The 18,475-nt window shown below is 42.7% G+C and overlaps 1 protein-coding gene across 1 annotated transcript in view; it reads right to left on the bottom strand.

The window, feature by feature from the left end:
* Positions 1-622: 622 nt before the first annotated feature.
* Positions 623-18,475, bottom strand: part of LOC139225666 (collagen alpha-1(XI) chain-like) — a gene marked incomplete at its 5' end in the record, with an annotated part of 29,458 nt that continues 11,605 nt past the window's right edge. Inside the window, 52 exons of the mRNA XM_070856480.1 lie at positions 623-851; positions 937-1,170; positions 4,283-4,351; positions 4,507-4,619; positions 4,833-5,139; positions 5,348-5,401; positions 5,506-5,541; positions 5,651-5,704; positions 6,236-6,343; positions 6,429-6,482; positions 6,735-6,788; positions 6,878-6,985; positions 7,069-7,122; positions 7,358-7,411; positions 7,496-7,549; positions 7,967-8,020; positions 8,607-8,714; positions 8,860-8,913; positions 9,021-9,074; positions 9,168-9,221; positions 9,334-9,387; positions 9,503-9,610; positions 10,291-10,344; positions 10,449-10,502; positions 10,606-10,713; positions 10,887-10,994; positions 11,342-11,395; positions 11,483-11,572; positions 11,660-11,767; positions 11,868-11,921; positions 12,049-12,102; positions 12,848-12,901; positions 12,986-13,030; positions 13,172-13,225; positions 14,260-14,304; positions 14,387-14,440; positions 14,531-14,584; positions 14,693-14,854; positions 15,026-15,070; positions 15,491-15,544; positions 15,879-15,923; positions 16,047-16,100; positions 16,172-16,216; positions 16,299-16,352; positions 16,431-16,475; positions 17,369-17,422; positions 17,541-17,585; positions 17,668-17,721; positions 17,809-17,862; positions 17,946-17,999; positions 18,159-18,212; positions 18,323-18,376. Coding sequence (XP_070712581.1) covers positions 705-851; positions 937-1,170; positions 4,283-4,351; positions 4,507-4,619; positions 4,833-5,139; positions 5,348-5,401; positions 5,506-5,541; positions 5,651-5,704; positions 6,236-6,343; positions 6,429-6,482; positions 6,735-6,788; positions 6,878-6,985; positions 7,069-7,122; positions 7,358-7,411; positions 7,496-7,549; positions 7,967-8,020; positions 8,607-8,714; positions 8,860-8,913; positions 9,021-9,074; positions 9,168-9,221; positions 9,334-9,387; positions 9,503-9,610; positions 10,291-10,344; positions 10,449-10,502; positions 10,606-10,713; positions 10,887-10,994; positions 11,342-11,395; positions 11,483-11,572; positions 11,660-11,767; positions 11,868-11,921; positions 12,049-12,102; positions 12,848-12,901; positions 12,986-13,030; positions 13,172-13,225; positions 14,260-14,304; positions 14,387-14,440; positions 14,531-14,584; positions 14,693-14,854; positions 15,026-15,070; positions 15,491-15,544; positions 15,879-15,923; positions 16,047-16,100; positions 16,172-16,216; positions 16,299-16,352; positions 16,431-16,475; positions 17,369-17,422; positions 17,541-17,585; positions 17,668-17,721; positions 17,809-17,862; positions 17,946-17,999; positions 18,159-18,212; positions 18,323-18,376 — 3,849 coding nt within the window. The remainder of the gene's footprint in view (positions 852-936; positions 1,171-4,282; positions 4,352-4,506; positions 4,620-4,832; positions 5,140-5,347; positions 5,402-5,505; positions 5,542-5,650; positions 5,705-6,235; positions 6,344-6,428; positions 6,483-6,734; positions 6,789-6,877; positions 6,986-7,068; positions 7,123-7,357; positions 7,412-7,495; positions 7,550-7,966; positions 8,021-8,606; positions 8,715-8,859; positions 8,914-9,020; positions 9,075-9,167; positions 9,222-9,333; positions 9,388-9,502; positions 9,611-10,290; positions 10,345-10,448; positions 10,503-10,605; positions 10,714-10,886; positions 10,995-11,341; positions 11,396-11,482; positions 11,573-11,659; positions 11,768-11,867; positions 11,922-12,048; positions 12,103-12,847; positions 12,902-12,985; positions 13,031-13,171; positions 13,226-14,259; positions 14,305-14,386; positions 14,441-14,530; positions 14,585-14,692; positions 14,855-15,025; positions 15,071-15,490; positions 15,545-15,878; positions 15,924-16,046; positions 16,101-16,171; positions 16,217-16,298; positions 16,353-16,430; positions 16,476-17,368; positions 17,423-17,540; positions 17,586-17,667; positions 17,722-17,808; positions 17,863-17,945; positions 18,000-18,158; positions 18,213-18,322; positions 18,377-18,475) is intronic.

Genomic DNA, 18,475 nt, shown 5'->3' with positions numbered 1-18,475 from the left:
TCTGTTTCCACAGTTTGGTTTGAAATGTTGAAAAAATATAAAACACGGCTTCACTATATATAAAAAAAAAAATGCACTGCCCCAGTTCCCTTTTAGAAAGAAATGTACTCCGCAAGGAGCTACATGATTAGCACCGTGAAATACACTCCAATATACATCACATTACAGATAATTATAACAACAAAATGACGACAACATACAAAAAAATACAACAAATTGAGGTTTGATAACACAGAACAACATGGAGGGTGGACGTTGTTGAAATATGGTGTTTCTGCATTTTTGAGCACGATTCATTGATAATGTTTGGAAAACTGTGTATGATTATGTATAAATGGAAACTTGAGTGCATAGATAAATAGATGTATGAACAGATATGGATGAAACTGTGAGAGCACCACTCCCTCCTTCAAAGAGGAACGACGGAAAATCAGTGTGAATGAGGAGGCGGTTGACAGTCAATAAATTCATGCGCTGCTCTTTGTGTGTTGTTAGAGATGATAAGGTGTATGAATTAAGAAGTGAATGAATGTCTGTATAAAAGAAAGAATGTTTAGATGAAGGAACACTGTTGTAGGTAAATCAACTTATAAATATGTGGCACCAGGTTAAGTCTTGAATGTAGTTTTCTCCCTGCATGTAAAAAGTGTCCATGGCTCTTTTTCCTATTAAATTACTCCTGTTGTAATCTTCCCCCGGCTTGGTTAACCATTGAAGCAGACCGGGCCAACTTGGAAACCAAATTTCTGGTTGCCCTTCCCAAAATCAGGCACAGCCACGTCAATGAGGGGGAGCGTGCTGGACAGCGGGGCATCAAACTCCAACACTGTCCTCTCCTGCCCCGCGCGCGTCTACAGCAGAGAAACACAATCGAACAATCAAGAAACAAACGCAGGCGTATGCGTTCAAACTCAAATGTATATCCGCGTTGCTCACCTGACACCCGTCGTACAGTGCACTGATGTAATGTGTGTTCTCATGTGTCAGCTCCTCGCCGCTGCTGCCTCTGAAGCGTAGTGCGTGTTCATGGCCGAGGGTGGCGGTGTGCAGCCAGGCGGCGGAGTTGAGGCAGTGGTAGGTGAAGGTCTGCTTGGCTGTCGCGCTCAGCAGCTGCAGGAAGGTCAACTGGACCACGTGGACTGGAACGCCATCTGACCCGGAGTAGGAAAACTGGAGGGGAACACGTAAACATACATTAAGTGCACAGAAAGGAAGCTGTGGACACTGTAATTACACCAGGAAAACAGATTCAGGTGAGAAAACACCGGGCAATTACTACCAAGTTTTATTCAAATTAACAGGCAACGTTTCGGCTCTTCAAGGTCTTCATCAAGCTAACGTGACAAAATAAATGATAATATATAATATCTACACTACTCACAAAAAGTTAGGGATATTCGGCTCTCAGGTGAAATTTCAGGATGAACCACCACCAATACATTTCCTGCTTCAGTTAGAGTTGGTATTTAAACAGTCCTCCTCATCATGCTGTTCACATTCTGACATCATGAGACCAAGACGACACCATCAGTAGCACCTCAACACTGGAGGCTTCAAACAGGTCCTCAGACAGAAGTGTCCACTGAGCTTAGAGGGTCACAGAGTGTCATCAGGAGGTTGGAACAGTGATACAGAGACTGGAAGAGTCACAGAAAGGAGAGGAGTGGACGTCCTTTGGCCACATCCCAATTTTACATTTACCCTCCACTGTTGTTAGATTTTCTTTCAATAAATTGTTTAAGATGAAGAAATTACCATTGCATGCTGATACTTAAATGCCCTACTTTCATGATATAATATCACTGTAGCATTAACTTTTTACATTTTCCATAAATTTCACCTGAAAGTCGAATATCCCTAACTTTTTGTGAACCCTGTATAATTTATAACATATATTCAAATAATAATTAACACCTGGAGTCAGTCGTAAAGTTGTCTATAAACCCTAACAGCTCTTATCTACGTCAGGCTTTGGGATAAATATTTATACCTGCTGCACGTTCTAAAACTAAAATTAGGCACAGCTACACTATTTGTAGATGATGCGTGTCCACGGCGACACATTTTATTGCAGTGATAGTTGCCACGACGTTCACGTTGCAGAGGTTACACACTTAGATCCACTGGCACCATTAAACAGATAAAAAATGACTGCTGAGCCGAAGAAATTACATTACTCTGATCGTGAAAATTAAAATGATTGAATTGTACAATAAGTGTGTGCATATTTCAGCACAACAAAACAACACCATATCTAATAAGAAGCAAGATGTCTGGAGGATGATAATAATGATAAACCTGTTTCAAAGTTTGATTTTAATGAAGCTTATCGCTAGTAGAGGATCCCAACCTGCCTTCAGCACCTCGAGCTGCTCTAATAAACACAGCATGTTGTTTCATGTTGCAACTGTGGTGATAACTCGTCAATTAATTCAGCCCTGCTGAAAACTCTTAATAAGTTCTCTAGCTCCATATATATCCAGTGGATTGGTGTGGTTGTGGGGCCTGCATATTAAAACACACCATTTTAGCAACTTATTTACTGTCACCTTGAAAACTTGTCAAGATTCTTCACGTTACACCTACCATTGACTCGCACTGATCTACGTGCCTAGCAGTTAATGATGCCGACAGTCACTTTGACCTGATGGTGGCGTTTCATGAAAAATCAGGGCGCCACCAAAGTTCTTACAATTTATCCTGAGCGACAGCAGCCTCAGTTGTGTTTATTTTGCCCGTCCTGCCTCCCTGTCCCTCCCTGCCACATTCATCTCTATTAAATCTTAGTGCCATTCTCCACCTGTCCACCAGACGCCGTCAGACTCTCCCAATCAATCCTTATCACCTGAATCCCGCTTTATTTCATTGTGCAGATACTCTCTGTCTCATTTCCCACTTCTGAAGTCTCTCGAACACTTTGGCAATACTTCAACACTGGCGGATCATACAAGGCTCAATGCCAATTAGAAGTTTTTGTCACCCCCCCTCATTATAAGAAACATGCTAATCATCACCATAATCACCATTTTGCTGTTGTTCCTCTTCCTCTTGATGTACTTTTCTTTATGGGGGCTTGTTTTTCCAAGACCACAACCCATCGCATAATTTTAAAAGACTTTTAAAGCTTACAAAGCTCACCACAGACCAGCACCTGTCTCCCTTCAGGCCACAGCCGTCTCTTTGCTGCAGAAACATATTTCTGATCTACTCTTTGCCCGGAGCCGTCCTCACACAGAAAATCCTTTCAAAAACAATTTTGCGTGCTCCTCAGTGGCGGTACAAGCCCCGGGAGAGATCTGGACTACAGAGTGCCTCACCATCATTTACATTACATTTATTTAGCTGACACTTGTATCCAACACGACTTATAATAAGTGCATTCAACCGTGTGGCTAAAACTCCAGAATTGCAAGAATCATGCAAACACATTGACTTCATCAAATAAGCTGAACTGCTCTAAGTGCTACATTCAGAAACAATAGGTGATACTTTTTAGTCTCCACATACAGACTTTCATACCCTCTACACTCCTTAGATAACATATTACCTGTTATGGTGGGAGCTGCTAGCCTTTTGTTTTGTTTTACTACTACTATAAGTCCCGTAGTAGCAGCTTTTATTGTGGCAATGTGTACCCTTACTGTAACCTATTTCTCTTCTGCAGTGCAGCAGCAACAATTTCTTGTTGTTTCACCCTCACAACCACCTGAAACACCTGAAACCATGACCAAGCTGGAATCATCACCACAGAGGGTCTCTGCTGTGGTGGATGGGGACTTTATTCCCACCCCATCAATGCACCACTTATTGTTTGTCATTACAGTAAGGTTGTCTAACAGGGAAAGGACGACTTTACTCAAATGGTAATCTGCAGTTCAGAATCAAATGAAGCTTGTTAGTCAATCAGAAGATTTTACTCCCAGTAGCAGCTCCCGCAGTTCTGGTCCGCTCATCACTGATATGATCTGATTGCTGTCAAATGTCTGACTTCAGTTGATCTAATTTGTCTTCATCATAAAAACTGAGCAGCACCGTAAGACACTTTGAGTAACAGCATCTGCCAACTGCTGTAAATGAGGCTTTGAAAACTGACTTAATAAAATGCTGAGCACATTTCTATAGCTGACAATGCTGCTAATTGGCATTCAACCAAAAATACCCCAAGCTTGCAGCAGTGTTTGTAATTGTGACTAAACTATTTCACATTTGAAGTCATTTTCCATGAAGTGTTGTGCAAAAACATACACTGGCATACATTCATAGCAAAATCATCACACTATACCTGTTTTCCTTTCCTGAAATTACTGTACCAGGTGTCAGGCTTTTCCCCTTTCCAGGCTGCTAACTTCACCTGATGGCAAGAAAACAAAACTAAATCCAGACACAGATGATGACTTAATGTTTAGTCTCCTTCTGAGAAGTGATTAAGATTTTGGCAACCACAGTTTTTCAAATGCTAAAAAGAAGTGTTTGTGTGTGTGTGTTTGTGTCTGTATGAAAACTAACCGACTGGAACTTCTTGTCAGGGTACAGACACGTTTCTCCCTGTGCAGTGAAGTTACAAAACACCTTGAAGGAGTCTCTATGGCAACCCTGGTTGGGGTCTATCCAGTACTCACCTGGAGAGAGAGAAAAAAGGGAGACCAGGGTAGAGGGGTCAAAAAAATACTCAAGGCTAATACCACTGTCAACAATATCAGAAAGGAGAGAAAAATCACACAGACAGATGATATCAGATGGAGAAGCAGACACACAGACAGCTAGGAACAAAGTCAGGCAGATAAAATGAGTCTAGACATGCAAATCGCCTGAGACACAAACTGATTAAGTACCGTTAGGGAGTTCTGGGTAGAGGAACCAGAGCTCCTTGCAGGTGCGGGCGGGACTGTGGTACGTCCCTTGTGGGTTACGCAGGCCGTCCACCTCTACTTTCATAGAGGTCAGAGACGCAAACACCTCCTCCATGCCTTGACCTTCCTTCTCCTTCATCAAACCATTCTGCTCCGCCTGGTCCCCCTGCATCCATTCCTCCTCCACTGCCTCCTCCTCCGCTTCAAGTGCTGCACCATCCACCGAGGTGTGGGTTCTTCTTCTCCGTCCTCGCTCTGGCAGAGGGGAAATTGCAGCTGCTGGCATTCCCTGGAGGAGAGGAGAGGAGAGGAGAGGAGAGGAGAGGAGAGGAGAGGAGAGGAGAGGAGAGGAGAGGAGAGGAGAGGAGAGGAGAGGAGAGTTTGGTGGAAAAGGTGAGCAAAGAGCACAGGAAATACAGATGATGTTTTTACTAATTATACGTTGAGGAGAGCTGGATGGTTGTTGGATGCAATAAATTTCAGTAAGCAGGACTCACTGGTGGTCCTGGAGGTCCTGCCGGTCCCGTGTCTCCTCTGGGACCAATTGGACCCTAAATGCAGAGAGAGCAAAGGGATCAATTTATGGAGGCAGATGAGACTCTTACGTGATAGTACAACAAATTCAATCCCATAAAACAATGAGTGTCATAGTCACCTGGTTTCCTTTAGAGCCCTTTAGGCCGATAGCACCCTGTGAGAGAGGAAATGAGTTACAGATGAACAATGTCCCAATAATCCTGATGCTAACAAAGGTGATGTATATTTTTACATATACTGTCAAGACTATCCTGTATACTCACAGACAGACCCGTGGGGCCGGGGGGACCATGGAAACCTGCTGGACCACCTGGGCCCTGATATAAAACACAAAAAAATGTCAAACAAAGATAACAAGTAGAACTGCTAAAGGTAGTTACCACAAATTATTTTCATTGGATGAAAAGAAACTCTAGAATATTGCCAACCTTATCCTTTAAGATAGATTAACCTGCTGAGGGCCACCCATGAAAAAAATCAACTAATTGCCTCTACTGACCCTGTCTCTCCTTGTTACTACCAGCAATCAGCATTAGTGGACTACTTGGGCCATTGTTCACAGTGTGTCAAGCTGATTAGCTTGATTAATCTGAAACGTGCTTAGGAACATGCATAATAAAAGCACACAGGTTCTGTACTACATGTTCAGTTTGGTACACTCTATGTGTCAAATAATCACTTGTTATACTTATCAAGTCTAATTGCGCTCAATGTACCAGCAACCTAAAAAAAGGTTGGGGAGAGAAACTATGTGTAGATAAAGTTCAACCAGAAGAAGATAACATTATGCCTGGAAACGGCTACATAACCCGTTTATTAGGTTTTGTGTGTGTGTATATTTTCAGCACCTCATCTCCTTTTGGACCCGGTAGTCCCTGGTTTCCTGGCAGTCCTCTGTCGCCCTTCTCTCCAATGTCTCCTGGTGGCCCGATCAGACCTATTAGACCACCGTGTCCCTGCAGAGACGCCACAAATGAGCTCAAGGTCGAAGCCAAGGTCGAGGTGACAGTGAATGTTTATGGGTGTACGGAACACACGCACCTTGTCTCCTTTCTTGCCGTGATCTCCCTTTAGTCCTGGCAATCCCGGTGGACCCTGATATGATGTTGTAATTTATGATGAGGCCAAACACAAGTTAAAATGCAGCAAGTGCATATAAAAACTCATTCATTTACCACCCTGACGGTGGAAATAACTGATTGGTACTATCTATTAAACCTCCTCTATTTTAACAACTAAGGATGTATAATCAGTGTTTTAGTCATAACTAATCTTCTCTACGTTATTTGTAATAGTATTTTATTTCTTGATTTCGTTTGTGGGACTTGAGTTGGTGAGACATCTTACCATGGGTCCTGGGGGTCCTGTCTGGCCAGGTGGTCCATTTAAACCCTGCTCCCCCTGAGAGAAAAGACACAGACGGGAATACGTGAGCCTCCATCTTTCTCATGTTTCCCTTCCATTGCTTCATTCTTCACTATGTGACTTACTGCAGGGCCGGGGATTCCTCTTAAACCTTGAGGACCAGGCTTCCCAGGGTGTCCCTGGGCACCTACGGGACCCGTCTTCCCTATGGGACCCTCCAAACCAGGAGCACCCTGAAACAGACAAATAGCAGGGTGCCCTTAAGAAGCTGTGAGCATTCAGATATTATTATTCAAGAGTTGTTTCTAACTCTCACCTTTGTTCCTTTCAGACCTGCCTTTCCTTCCTTCCCTGGTTTTCCCAAGTGGCCCTGAAGAACAGCATTTTAAAACATTTTAACCTGAATCTGTCATACAGATGCATTGATGCACAAACAAACCGCACACACTGTGAGAATACATTAAGAAAAATACCTCAACCTCATTCTGAGTGGGGAAGATGGTTACATCTTTTACTTTATCAAACAAAAGTTAGAAAATGAGGATTCTGAGTGCATCATAAGCTCTTGCAGGCACTCACACATGAAGACAAAAAACACTACAAACCCTTCGCCCAGGAGGTCCAGATGGTCCAGGTTCCCCTGCAGCTCCTGGTGGTCCCTGAGCAGTATAAAGAAACTTTTATGTGACCAATCATAGCATTGTGTCATGTCATGGTGTATGATAAAGAAAAGAGCAGCTTACAGAATTCCCAGGGTCTCCTGTGTCTCCTTTAGAGCCAGGCAGACCGTCCACACCCTGATGAAGAAAGAAAAATAGGGCAGCGAGACAGATGATTAGTTGATGGATTTATGATGCAAGATCCAGTTTTATTCAGATTTAATTTTCCCTAAATCTTAAAAGTTTCCTCAACTGAACACATTGTCTTCAGACAACCAAAACGAATCAGGATCATTTAATTATGCACTTATGCGTATATACTAATTTATATCAAACAGAAAATTGTTTTTAAAATACACTGACAAAAGGACAAAATATTGCAGTGACATTCTCAAAATGAAGGAAAATCATGTTTTGTTTTGTTTTTTTTAACCCAGAAAGACATTTAGATTAACTTTTGCTCTGACAATTGGACAAGATCTTTCCATAACTGCCAAAAAGCATAAAGATGAAGAAGGGAAAAAGGGAAGATGAATAGAAAGAACAGGCACTTACATTGGGTCCAGCCTCTCCCTGCTGTCCGAGGTCCCCAGTGACACCTATAGGACCCTGAGGAAAGACAGAGAAAGTGTTACATTGTAAAGCATAGAGTAGTAGGCTAGAGACGCAGAGAGCAGTAATGACAGAAGCTGCCAAGTTGAGACAAACAATTAAATTGGTTGTAATACCTTCATTATATGTCTTTTTAGGCTGATTATTTTACAAAAACCAATACAGATGCTGCACTGGATAATATTCATAATAATAACTCATAACATTTGTGGCATTCAAGAGGAAAATACAATACCTTAATGTCTTCGATCAAAACGTATTCTTTAAGCTTTCTTATCTATCTTTTGACTTTGTTTAAGAAAAATAAACTTTATTTTGATTATTTACAGTCCATTACGTTGTAGTGATGTTGCCAGGTACTGTCTGTCTGCCCTACTATAATTAATAGTGTATTAGAATCTATATAAACAAGTAATGCATAATTCAATTATTTTCAAGTATGTAACCTAAAGGCAGCTTGTTCTGCAGCTCCTGATCATTTAAAAGGCTGTTTTCACAGATTTCATACATGTGCTTAGCCTTTCTCGGCCTGTGCATAACAGTACAGTATTGAAGAGTGATTTTTGGTAGGATTTATTCTCACAGCGTTGCCCTTGGCTCCGTCCTCCCCTGTGAGGCCCCTGGCTCCTGGAGGACCAGCTGCTCCTGAAAGGCCTGTATCTCCCTTCTCCCCCTGGTCTCCTTTTTCTCCCTAAAGTAGCAAAAGAGCAGAGTGAGCAATTAAGAGGACTGAGGCAGAGAAGAGCAAGAGAAGCTTAAAAACTGTGGATTGTGGAAGCAGGTTTGAAGACATGTTTGATCAAAATGTGGGCCCCATAAAAAGCAAACAAACTCACTATCTTTCCTGAAACACCAACCGGACCAGGGTCACCTGCCTCACCATCCTCCCCCTTAGAGAGAAATAAAATATGTATAAGAAATCCAGGAGGAGACTATTTGTTTGGGAACATTGTCATACAATATGTATGTAAAAAGGTGCTACTGTCAATTTCTTTACCTTCTCTCCAACAATACCTGGCTGTCCTATCATCCCGTGCCGACCACTTGGACCCTGCACAACACAGAGTAGATCACAGTAGTTCCTCAGAATCCAAAACAGGTGCTGGACTAAATGACGATGCATGAATTTTACTGTGAGACTTACCTGACCCCCAACAGGTCCTTGAGGACCAGAGGGACCTTGTTGACCAGGTGGACCCTAAAACCAGGTATGTAATGTGAGAGACACAACATCAATCATTAGTTTGTGTAAATGAAGGAAAAAAGTGATGTAAATAAGGGACAGATCTTTGGACAGGATATCAACTCACCATTAGTCCCACATGTCCACTCTCGCCCTTCTCTCCTGGCAGGCCGGGCATGCCCTTGAAAAACACACACAGGATTAGAGGATTAAAAGTGAAGAACTCCAAGGTGACTCCAGCTATTCAGAAGACATCGCTTCCAAGATCTGTTGCCTGACTGCGGAACAAATCTCACCTGTAATCCTATTGGTCCTTTAGAGCCCTTGAAGCCGCGGAGCCCCTCATCTCCTTTTGGACCGTACATGCCCTGCTGGCCCCGGGGACCCACCAGACCATCCACACCCTGGTGCACAGAGGAGAGTGAGTGAGTGTCTTAAGGACTTTTAAAGCTGCAGTTGGTAACATTGAGAAGTGAGTGGACTTTGCTTGCCCCACAAAGGAGGCTGTCATGCACACGTAGGCCAGTAACAGCGTGAATGACGTACACAGCAGTACACATAAACCACAAACTATACTCCATATAGCTACAAATAACTTTACAGTGACTGTTAACTTAGCTAGATACTTGGTCCTCACAAGCTGAAGTTTTTACTCTGTGGTTTTTGTTTGTATTAAGTAACCAAGATATAATGTGTTAATAAGCCGGCTTTCCAGCTGGTAGTTTATGCTCAAGCTAAGCTAACTGTCTCCTGACTAGCTTCATATTTAACAGACACATACAAGGGAAATGTCGATCCCCTTGTCTAATGAATTAGACAAGAAAGCAAATAAGCTTAGCTTCCAAAAAATTAATTATTCCTGTTATGATTAATGCATTATGAGTACAAGATAAAAATTCAACCCAGAGCTATAACAGCCAGACAGTGAGAGGGGAAAAAGGCATCCAACATAAGAAATTTCACTTGTGGAAGTTTTGGACTTCACAAACTTGTCATCATATTTGGCATACAGTTCAATATGAGGTCTTTGTTTTCAAGACATTGAACACAGATAACCAGGATATAAAGAGAAAAGCAAACTCACCGGAAGTCCTGGCTGACCAACTAGCCCTTGAGTGCCAGTGGGGCCTGGGGGGCCCTGTGAAAAGAGAGGAAGAAAAAAAGAGAAATGTTCAGACATGGTCAGATGTACTCTGGTTATGGAAAACAGTCTGTGGTGATGTACTTCTGCTTTAGACTTACTCCTTCCCCTTTGTCTCCTTTGCTGCCTTTCTGCCCAGGTTCTCCTTGCTCTCCCTGTGGACACACACACACACACACACACACACACTCAGAACACACAATTTATCACAAAGTACAAACACTCTCTCTCTCCACCTGGCAGACACACACTGTTTACCTTATCCCCGTCGTCTCCTGGAGGTCCTGCAGGGCCTGTAGCCCCAGGCATCCCTCCAGGTCCCTGCTCTCCATCCTGACCTACTGGTCCAATCGGACCCTTCTCACCCTGGAACACAACCATATTCAACACATGTTATTGTATTTCTGCATTTATGATTCTGAACTTTTACTGAATGTGCTGAAAACATTAAAGAAAATCAAGTCACTCAGTCACCTCAGTGTCACTGAAAGTGAATGAAGTTTAAATAATAATAAAAAAATGCAGTTAGATGTAATTACAGGCTCGCCCTTCTCTCCCATTGGTCCAGGTCCTCCAATTGCTCCGGCCCGACCGGGCTGTCCGATGGCACCTGCTGATCCTGGAGGGCCCCTCTCACCTGTTGGCCCCTAAAGACAGGACGTGTTGATTCTTGAACTTTTTGCCAATTAAACGTACTGAGGCAATAAAAAATGGATGCATAAAAACAGCTGAAATCACAATCATAATCATTTGATACTGGTTCTAATTATGAGAAATCACGAAATTGTTTCGAAGATGTCCGTTTTTTGTGTGAATTTGTTGAGTGGAAATCGACTGATTGGTCTCATTGGACTTGTGTAAAATATTGTACTGAAATCATACGTGACTGAAGAAACATGCTTTCATTTCAAAAACAAAAAACAGCTTTAGAGGGCATCCTCTAAAGAGGGCATGAACATCAACTGTAGGAACAAAACTATATACTGTCACTTACTATGGCACCTGGGGATCCATTAGGTCCTGATCCTCCTTTCAGACCAGTGGGTCCCTGGAAAGATAACACATAATCTATACGATGTAGCTTATATAATTCATAATATTAAGAAATCAAATCATTTGTATTTGTGTGTGTTACCATAATTCCAGGTGCTCCTCTGCTGCCCCTGAACCCTTTTAGTCCTGTAGGACCATTCTTACCGGGTGTCCCAGGTAAACCTGGATCGCCCTGAAAAACACAACAAAAAAAAAATTGTACAATCCAGACACAAACGGCGATCAGTGTTTACGTGTGAGTGACTGTGTGTGCACCCACCTTTCCACCTTCTTTCCCAGCAGCCCCAGGTAAACCTTGCTCTCCAGGTACGCCCGGTGCCCCTGGGTGACCACGGTCCCCTGTTGGACCAGGTTCACCTGATTTGCCCTGAAGCACACACAAACCATTGAGTCAAGTACAGCAGTATGTGAAACACAAGGCAGGAGGAATATCACATAACAGAGCTGATCGACATTGTTGGGCTCACCTGTGGCCCCACAACACCTGAGGGTCCCGGAGGTCCCGTCTTCCCTTGGAATCCCTGCAGTCACAGAAAAAGATGAGTAAAAAAGGTTTTCTTGTGTGTGTACAGTGAAGACCATCTCTCACAGAAACGTGCAGTAACTGATGACCTCTTTTGAACTCTCATGAAATTTGACTTCACTCACCGGCTCTCCTCTTTGACCTGGGTGACCTGGAAGTCCGTCCTTCCCAGCTGGACCCTACACACACATACATGCATACAGAACCACACAGACAGGGTGAGAAATTAATATTAATCCAAATGTAATATTCATGGTGTTAAAGATGAGTCAAAAATGGCCTGAGTAATCACAAGCACTTTTTTTACATGTCACCCTGCTACCTAATCATTCACTGAGCTGTCAAATACTCAAATATGAATGCAGGAACTGTCCCCTGCAGGCCACTGTAAGTGATTCATAGCAGGATATGACTAGGGTTTATTTCCAGTGCATTCTCGCTTAGAGGAAATCTGAAAATGCAGTATGAAATACTGGCATAGTGCAGCCTGCACCAAAACAACCTACCACTGCCATCCAAGCTACAATATAGAATAAAAAATCCTTGCCACTTCAACCTTTAGACATTGGGTCAGGAAACTTTTCTGGGACTGGAAAAAGCAGATACTCAAGCCAAACTCATCTGTTTGCCAAGCTTTGGGACCTTCACATTATGTGCTTTTGGAATATTTTGTTCTCACTGTCAAGGCTTGTTGATGATTATTTTTAGTCTTGTTTTTATAAATATTGTTGAGATTTTAGACGGACCTGAGCTTAAATCGACTTGGAAAAAGGAGCAACAGACAGTGGATTAGATGGTGAAAAGGGCAGCAGAGGTTTAGCAGCAGGAAGTATACCTACTGACATTCTACATTAAAAAGAAGATTATGACTAATGATCAACTGAATCTGTGTTTGTTGTCAAGGTGTGTCTTGTCACAACTCACGGTTGATCCTTTGGGTCCTGGCTCTCCATTTCTTCCTTGTGGCCCTTGAGGTCCCTAAAAAAGCATAACCACTTAATATAACAGGCGATCAATCAACTGATCAATCAATCAATAACATATAATAACAGTTTTTCTTACCCTCTCTCCAGGAGATCCTGAGGGCCCATCGTGTCCTGAGGCGCCCTGTGAAAATGAAGGAGGGAAGACGAACATGAAGGCAATGACAGCTAGAAACTGGTGAAGCACAGCTAATAGTGAAAGTGTATTCACCCATCAACAATGACTGACGGGGTTTACTATTGGCTGAGAGGAGAGTCAGCTGACCTTTTCCCCTGGTTTCCCTGTAGGCCCTTTTGCCCCTCTGGCACCTCTTGCACCCTGTCATAGAAGAAACATGAATGAGTCCAAACAGTGGACAGCCATGAACTTTTACTGACCTGTGACAGAAGGTGAGGTTCAAACCAGTCTGTGGTTCAGTGGGTAGTGAGTCACTATACGGCGAACGTTTATAGACTTATTAGATCACTGGTTCAGTGAACACAGAGATGACTCAGTGATCTGCTACAAGGTGGTCAACCAGTCTAAACCTACAACTGATTTTTTTAGTTACTTCAGAGCAGTGGCAACAAGCTGTAAACACAACAGTGACATATTATCACATTTTAAGTTAATATAGTCAACTTGTTAGAAAACAGTTGCCTATTTACACATCCAACAGACCTACCAGCATTAGTGTTCATTTGAAGTTGAGTTTCTGTCTACCTCAAAAATGTTAAGTCCAACATTCACACTCTTTTAGCTCTGTTTTTGGTCTCCACAAACTCATAAAAAAACACATCTGACCCTTAAGCTGCTAAATGCCCTAATGTGTTGACAGACTGAGTCTGTCTGCTGTTTGATGCTGGAAGCGTGCAGCTTTTAGAGATTTGCAAGCAATGAGCTGAAAGACTAAATAAATGCAGTTATGTGGAACGACAGAATCGGGTCTTTGTCACAATGAGCAACCTCTGTCACATTACACAACATCACTTGATGAAATGTTATAACATTATTTATTATCGCTGCTTTAAAGTATTACTCAAAGTACTTACATTTTTAGGTGTAGTAAACGCTAGTGATGTTACTCCATATTCGCCAAGTACGTTCATATCTAACCGAAATGGGTATGTACTGCTGTGCCGAGACACAGTTAACTGATAATTAGAACACAACATGCCTTAATTCTTTCGTATACTGTCAAAGCAGCATCAAAGCTACAGTTAAATGCTGATAGAACAATTACTTGATCTTTGTTAAAATTACAAGGTGCTAAAATTCTACTTGTCTGTGCAGTAAATCTATGGTCTATACAATTTTCTGTGCAATTCATTACCTACTGAAGTATCGAATTTAATTGGAGACACAGTACTCACATTTGGACCCCTCTGGCCTGCGCCTCCTGGTTGACCTGGAGGACCCTGAGTAACGCCACAGGAAAGACAGGATGTTAATGGAGAAAGTCTGATTTCCTGACATCAAGATTTTGAACTCTCTACTCACTTTCTTCCCTTTCTCTCCTCCAGCTCCCAGAACACCAGGAAATCCATCAGAACCCTGCAGAGGAGGAAGGCAACACATTCACTTTGTATAGATGATATCTGCTATATCTGTATCTTGTTTATTTTCATTCAATCAATATTCTACCTTTGGCCCCTGTCGCCCTGGATATCCTGGCAGCCCAGGAACTCCCAGTTTCCCCTAAAAAAGAGAGACAGAGTGAGTCATCTTGTGGATGTTTTTTTTGTACATTTACTGATATTTAGATCCATTTTGATTAGCATTCTACATGCTAACATAGCTCTGTACCTTCTCTCCAGGAATACCAGAGGGGCCCGCATCTCCTTGTGGACCCAACTGGCCTTTCGGCCCCTCAGGCCCATCTTCTCCTCGGGCACCAGTAACTCCATTGTCGCCAACGTCCCCCTTTGCTCCCATTTCCCCTTTGGTCCCTGGGAAACCATCCTCGCCCTGAAGACAGATGAATTGGAGGAGACAGCAAGACAGTTTAACGAATAACATAAAATCACAGATAGTAGTGAAAACAGCATGCTGACTGCAGTTGATCTGCGGGGGTAATATGATATCGTCAGAAGCCAAAACATCCTGAGTGTGCACAGACCACTTCTCTGTTTCTTTCACCTTTTCGCCTTTGCTTCCCTTTAATCCTCTGATTCCATCTGCTCCCTGTCAAAGAGGGAAACAAACTGTAAGTCATCAAGAAAACAGGAAAACACACCACACAATATCACTGGCCTCTCGTGTTATCCTCATGAGGTAGAAAGCATATTGAATTGCTGCCATGCTTTGCCAACAGACTTGACTGTTGGCAGTGAAAACCAAAATCATCCGCTTATTTATTTGGCTAGAAGATGGCTAGGTAATGATATCTAGGAAAAAAGTTAACTTCTCTAGAGCTACAAAATACAGCCTTATGTTCAAAAGGACAAACACGCTATTCCTTGAATCGAATCGGGTTTGAAAAGCTTTTCTCAACCAACAGAGGACCATGAAATTCATCAGGTGATGTGAAAGCCAGAGGATCGGTAAAACTAGAGGTACGTTTTTTACACAGTAGCAAGAAAATTTTGCGTTTGCATAAACTACCTTAACTCCTCGTTGTCCAGGATATCCAACAGGCCCCTGCACTCCAACAGGACCCTAAATCAACACACGCACAGTTTGACATTTTAGGAAATTCGCATCATTGTTTATTAAATGAGAGTCAAGTAAGAGGATTGATACCTTAACACAAACACTGGAAATAGAGAGAACCTACTATAAGAACTCACTATTCAACATGATATATTCTGTTTGTTTAATCTGCAAAAAGGTGTAAAAATACAAGTTGTGATTTTAAATGGAGTTGAGAGTGCTTGGCAAGAAAGCAATTAAGCGTCCATGTCAACCTCCTCCTTTAGGATGGTCGAAAGCTGGTTGACAACAGCAACACAACAGCAACACAGACACAGATACATGCATCCAACAGACTTACCGGCAGGCCTTTTTCACCTGGAGTACCTTCTCTCCCGGGGTGACCCTATTGACAAGAAGACATGTTAATATCTGTAGTTAGGCATGTGGTTGTGATGTTAAGGTTAGGATTAGGGACCAGGGAATGCGTTATGTCCTCAGACATGAGTACAAACATGCCTAAACTTACTGGGGGTCCGTCGTTTCCAGGTAAGCCCTGCATCCCTTTCTTCCCTTGAGGACCCTGTGAGACAAAGATCAGTCAATCACGATTCCTTCACGGCAAAGGGAAAAATCCAGCTACAAGTATCTTACCTTCTCTCCTGGCAGCCCTACTAACCCCTGCGGACCAGGAAAACCCTGTAGGAGAGATGGAGCATTAGTAGTCCTGTGTATTCATTCATTTTTACCATTTCTGTGAGTATCTGCTCTCTGCTCGCACCACTATTCCAGGGTTGCCTTGCTGTCCAGGTGCTCCGACGTCTCCTGGGGGTCCCTGTTACAGAAAGGAAATAATGTCATGGGATGTAATTTGTTATCAGGTTCTGATGTGTGCTACTTTTATTATACTCACAATGTTTCCCTTTGAACCTTGAACCCCATCAATTCCTCGAATGCCCTGTGTTAGTGAGAAAGGGAGACAGTTAAAGGAAGGGGCTAATCTTTTCATTTGTGTCCCCGAGTGCACTCGTGTGGCCTCCATATCAAAACATCTTTTTATTATAAATAATATGACACTGTTGGAGCATGTATCAAGACTGAGCTGTATACTGCATCTATTAATTCCCCTGTACGAGTTTTATTGTCACATGAACTCCCTATCCCTAAAGCAAATTTTCATTTCCTGTCTGACTAAGGAAAAGATACAAGTAGGGTTCATTGCTTACTATATTAAACAGAAATTTTCCTGAGGCTTGTTACATGAGCCTCGTGGGACAACAGCTAAATAAAGCTGAAAATTATCATCTACCCCCTTGGTTTTTGCTGTGCCACCTCCTTGCTTGAGGCTTTTAATAATTAATCAACATCAAGCATGAATTTGTCTTTTGAAAAAAGGAAAAGTGCTTCCTTTGCGTCCTATCAGATGCTTTCAAGTGCTAACTTGTGTTTCCACGAGTGCAAACACACTGTAAGTTATTCATATCAGATAGACACTGCTTATGGTGTTTGGAGATGTCGTATTTGGCCGAGTAAGTTTCTCTGATGAGATAAGAACTGCATAACATCATGCTAACAAATGCAGAACTAACATCATGACTAGGCCTTATCAATGTGGCATCATCTCACTGTGACTCCACAGCTAGATTTCTGCTGGTGTTGAGAAGAGCCCTACTTTCACGGTATGGATAAACACAGAGGCAAGATAACTGGGTAATTACTGGTATCTTATGTCTTTTACTGTTGTCACAGGTAGAGATTAATTTGTGTGACTATGAATATTACGTGTGTGTGTGTGTGTGTGTGTGTGTGCAGAGGTTGTATGTATAGAAAAAGTGTAAATTTCACACTCACAGCCTGGCCTGGAGGCCCAGGACGACCTCTGGAGCCAGGCAGACCTCTGGAACCCTGAAATACACATCAGTTAGATATAATGAGACAAAATTGCATGTAATTGTGTGTGCTTTTATCATTTTGTCTTTGCATGTTGTATTTGTGTGTTTTCTATTTGTGTGTTAACACTTACAGCATCACCTGGTTGTCCTCTTGGCCCAGGTGGCCCCTCGGAGCCCTGTGACAAACACAAACATCAATACATCCTGGAAAAAGAACCTGCATAAACATGAATACCCACAAACACAGCGGCCTCTCACCTTTTCTCCTAGTTCTCCAGGAGGACCTACAGTGCCCGGCTTACCCCTGTCCCCCTGAGAAAATGAACACACGCAAGTTGGCAAATTGGTGTTGTGAATTATCTGCTTAACACTACTCAATCCTTCAGTCAAGTAACTCACTTTATGTCCTTTGTTGCCAGGGAGACCTGGCAAGCCATCAAACCCTCTATCCCCCTGAGAAAAAGAGACATTAAATCATATTTTAAAATGACAGCCAGCAAGTTAATGGTGCGACTGTGACGTCGGTTCTTCGTCACCTTTGCTCCAGGCTCTCCTATTGCACCACGGCCCCCATCTGCACCCGCTCGACCCTAATAAACACACACACACACACACACACACACAAACAACTTAGACATGGTAGATTCCTCACAGACATACTACTGTAAGCATTTGAGTTATGGAGAAAGTACAATCGACAGCATAATAACAGATCACAGACCATGATAAGCATTGGTAAAATAACTCACCCTTTTCCCGAGTCGTCCGTTCTGACCGTGGATACCTGGCAGTCCTGGAGGACCCTGAGGGGAAAAGGGTGGAAAGAGAACAGCTGATGGTCGAGCTGGTTCTTAAATGAGTTCCAGTGTTATACAAAGGAGTGAGGTGTTGCCGTGACAACCAGCTGACTCACCGCTGGCCCCATCTCTCCACTGCTCCCCTTCAACCCAGAGGGACCCGCTGCACCCTGGGGAGAAAAAGTAACTTCAGTTTTCTGCTTTGATGTCCATGGTCTGCATGTCTGTGTGTGCCTACACATGTGCTGTGTGAATCCACCCAATATTGA

The sequence above is a fragment of the Pempheris klunzingeri genome, chromosome 3 (assembly GCF_042242105.1).
Source record: "Pempheris klunzingeri isolate RE-2024b chromosome 3, fPemKlu1.hap1, whole genome shotgun sequence".
NCBI classification, from domain to species: Eukaryota; Metazoa; Chordata; class Actinopteri; order Acropomatiformes; family Pempheridae; genus Pempheris; species Pempheris klunzingeri.
This window is presented reverse-complemented; position numbering and strand designations above follow the sequence as displayed.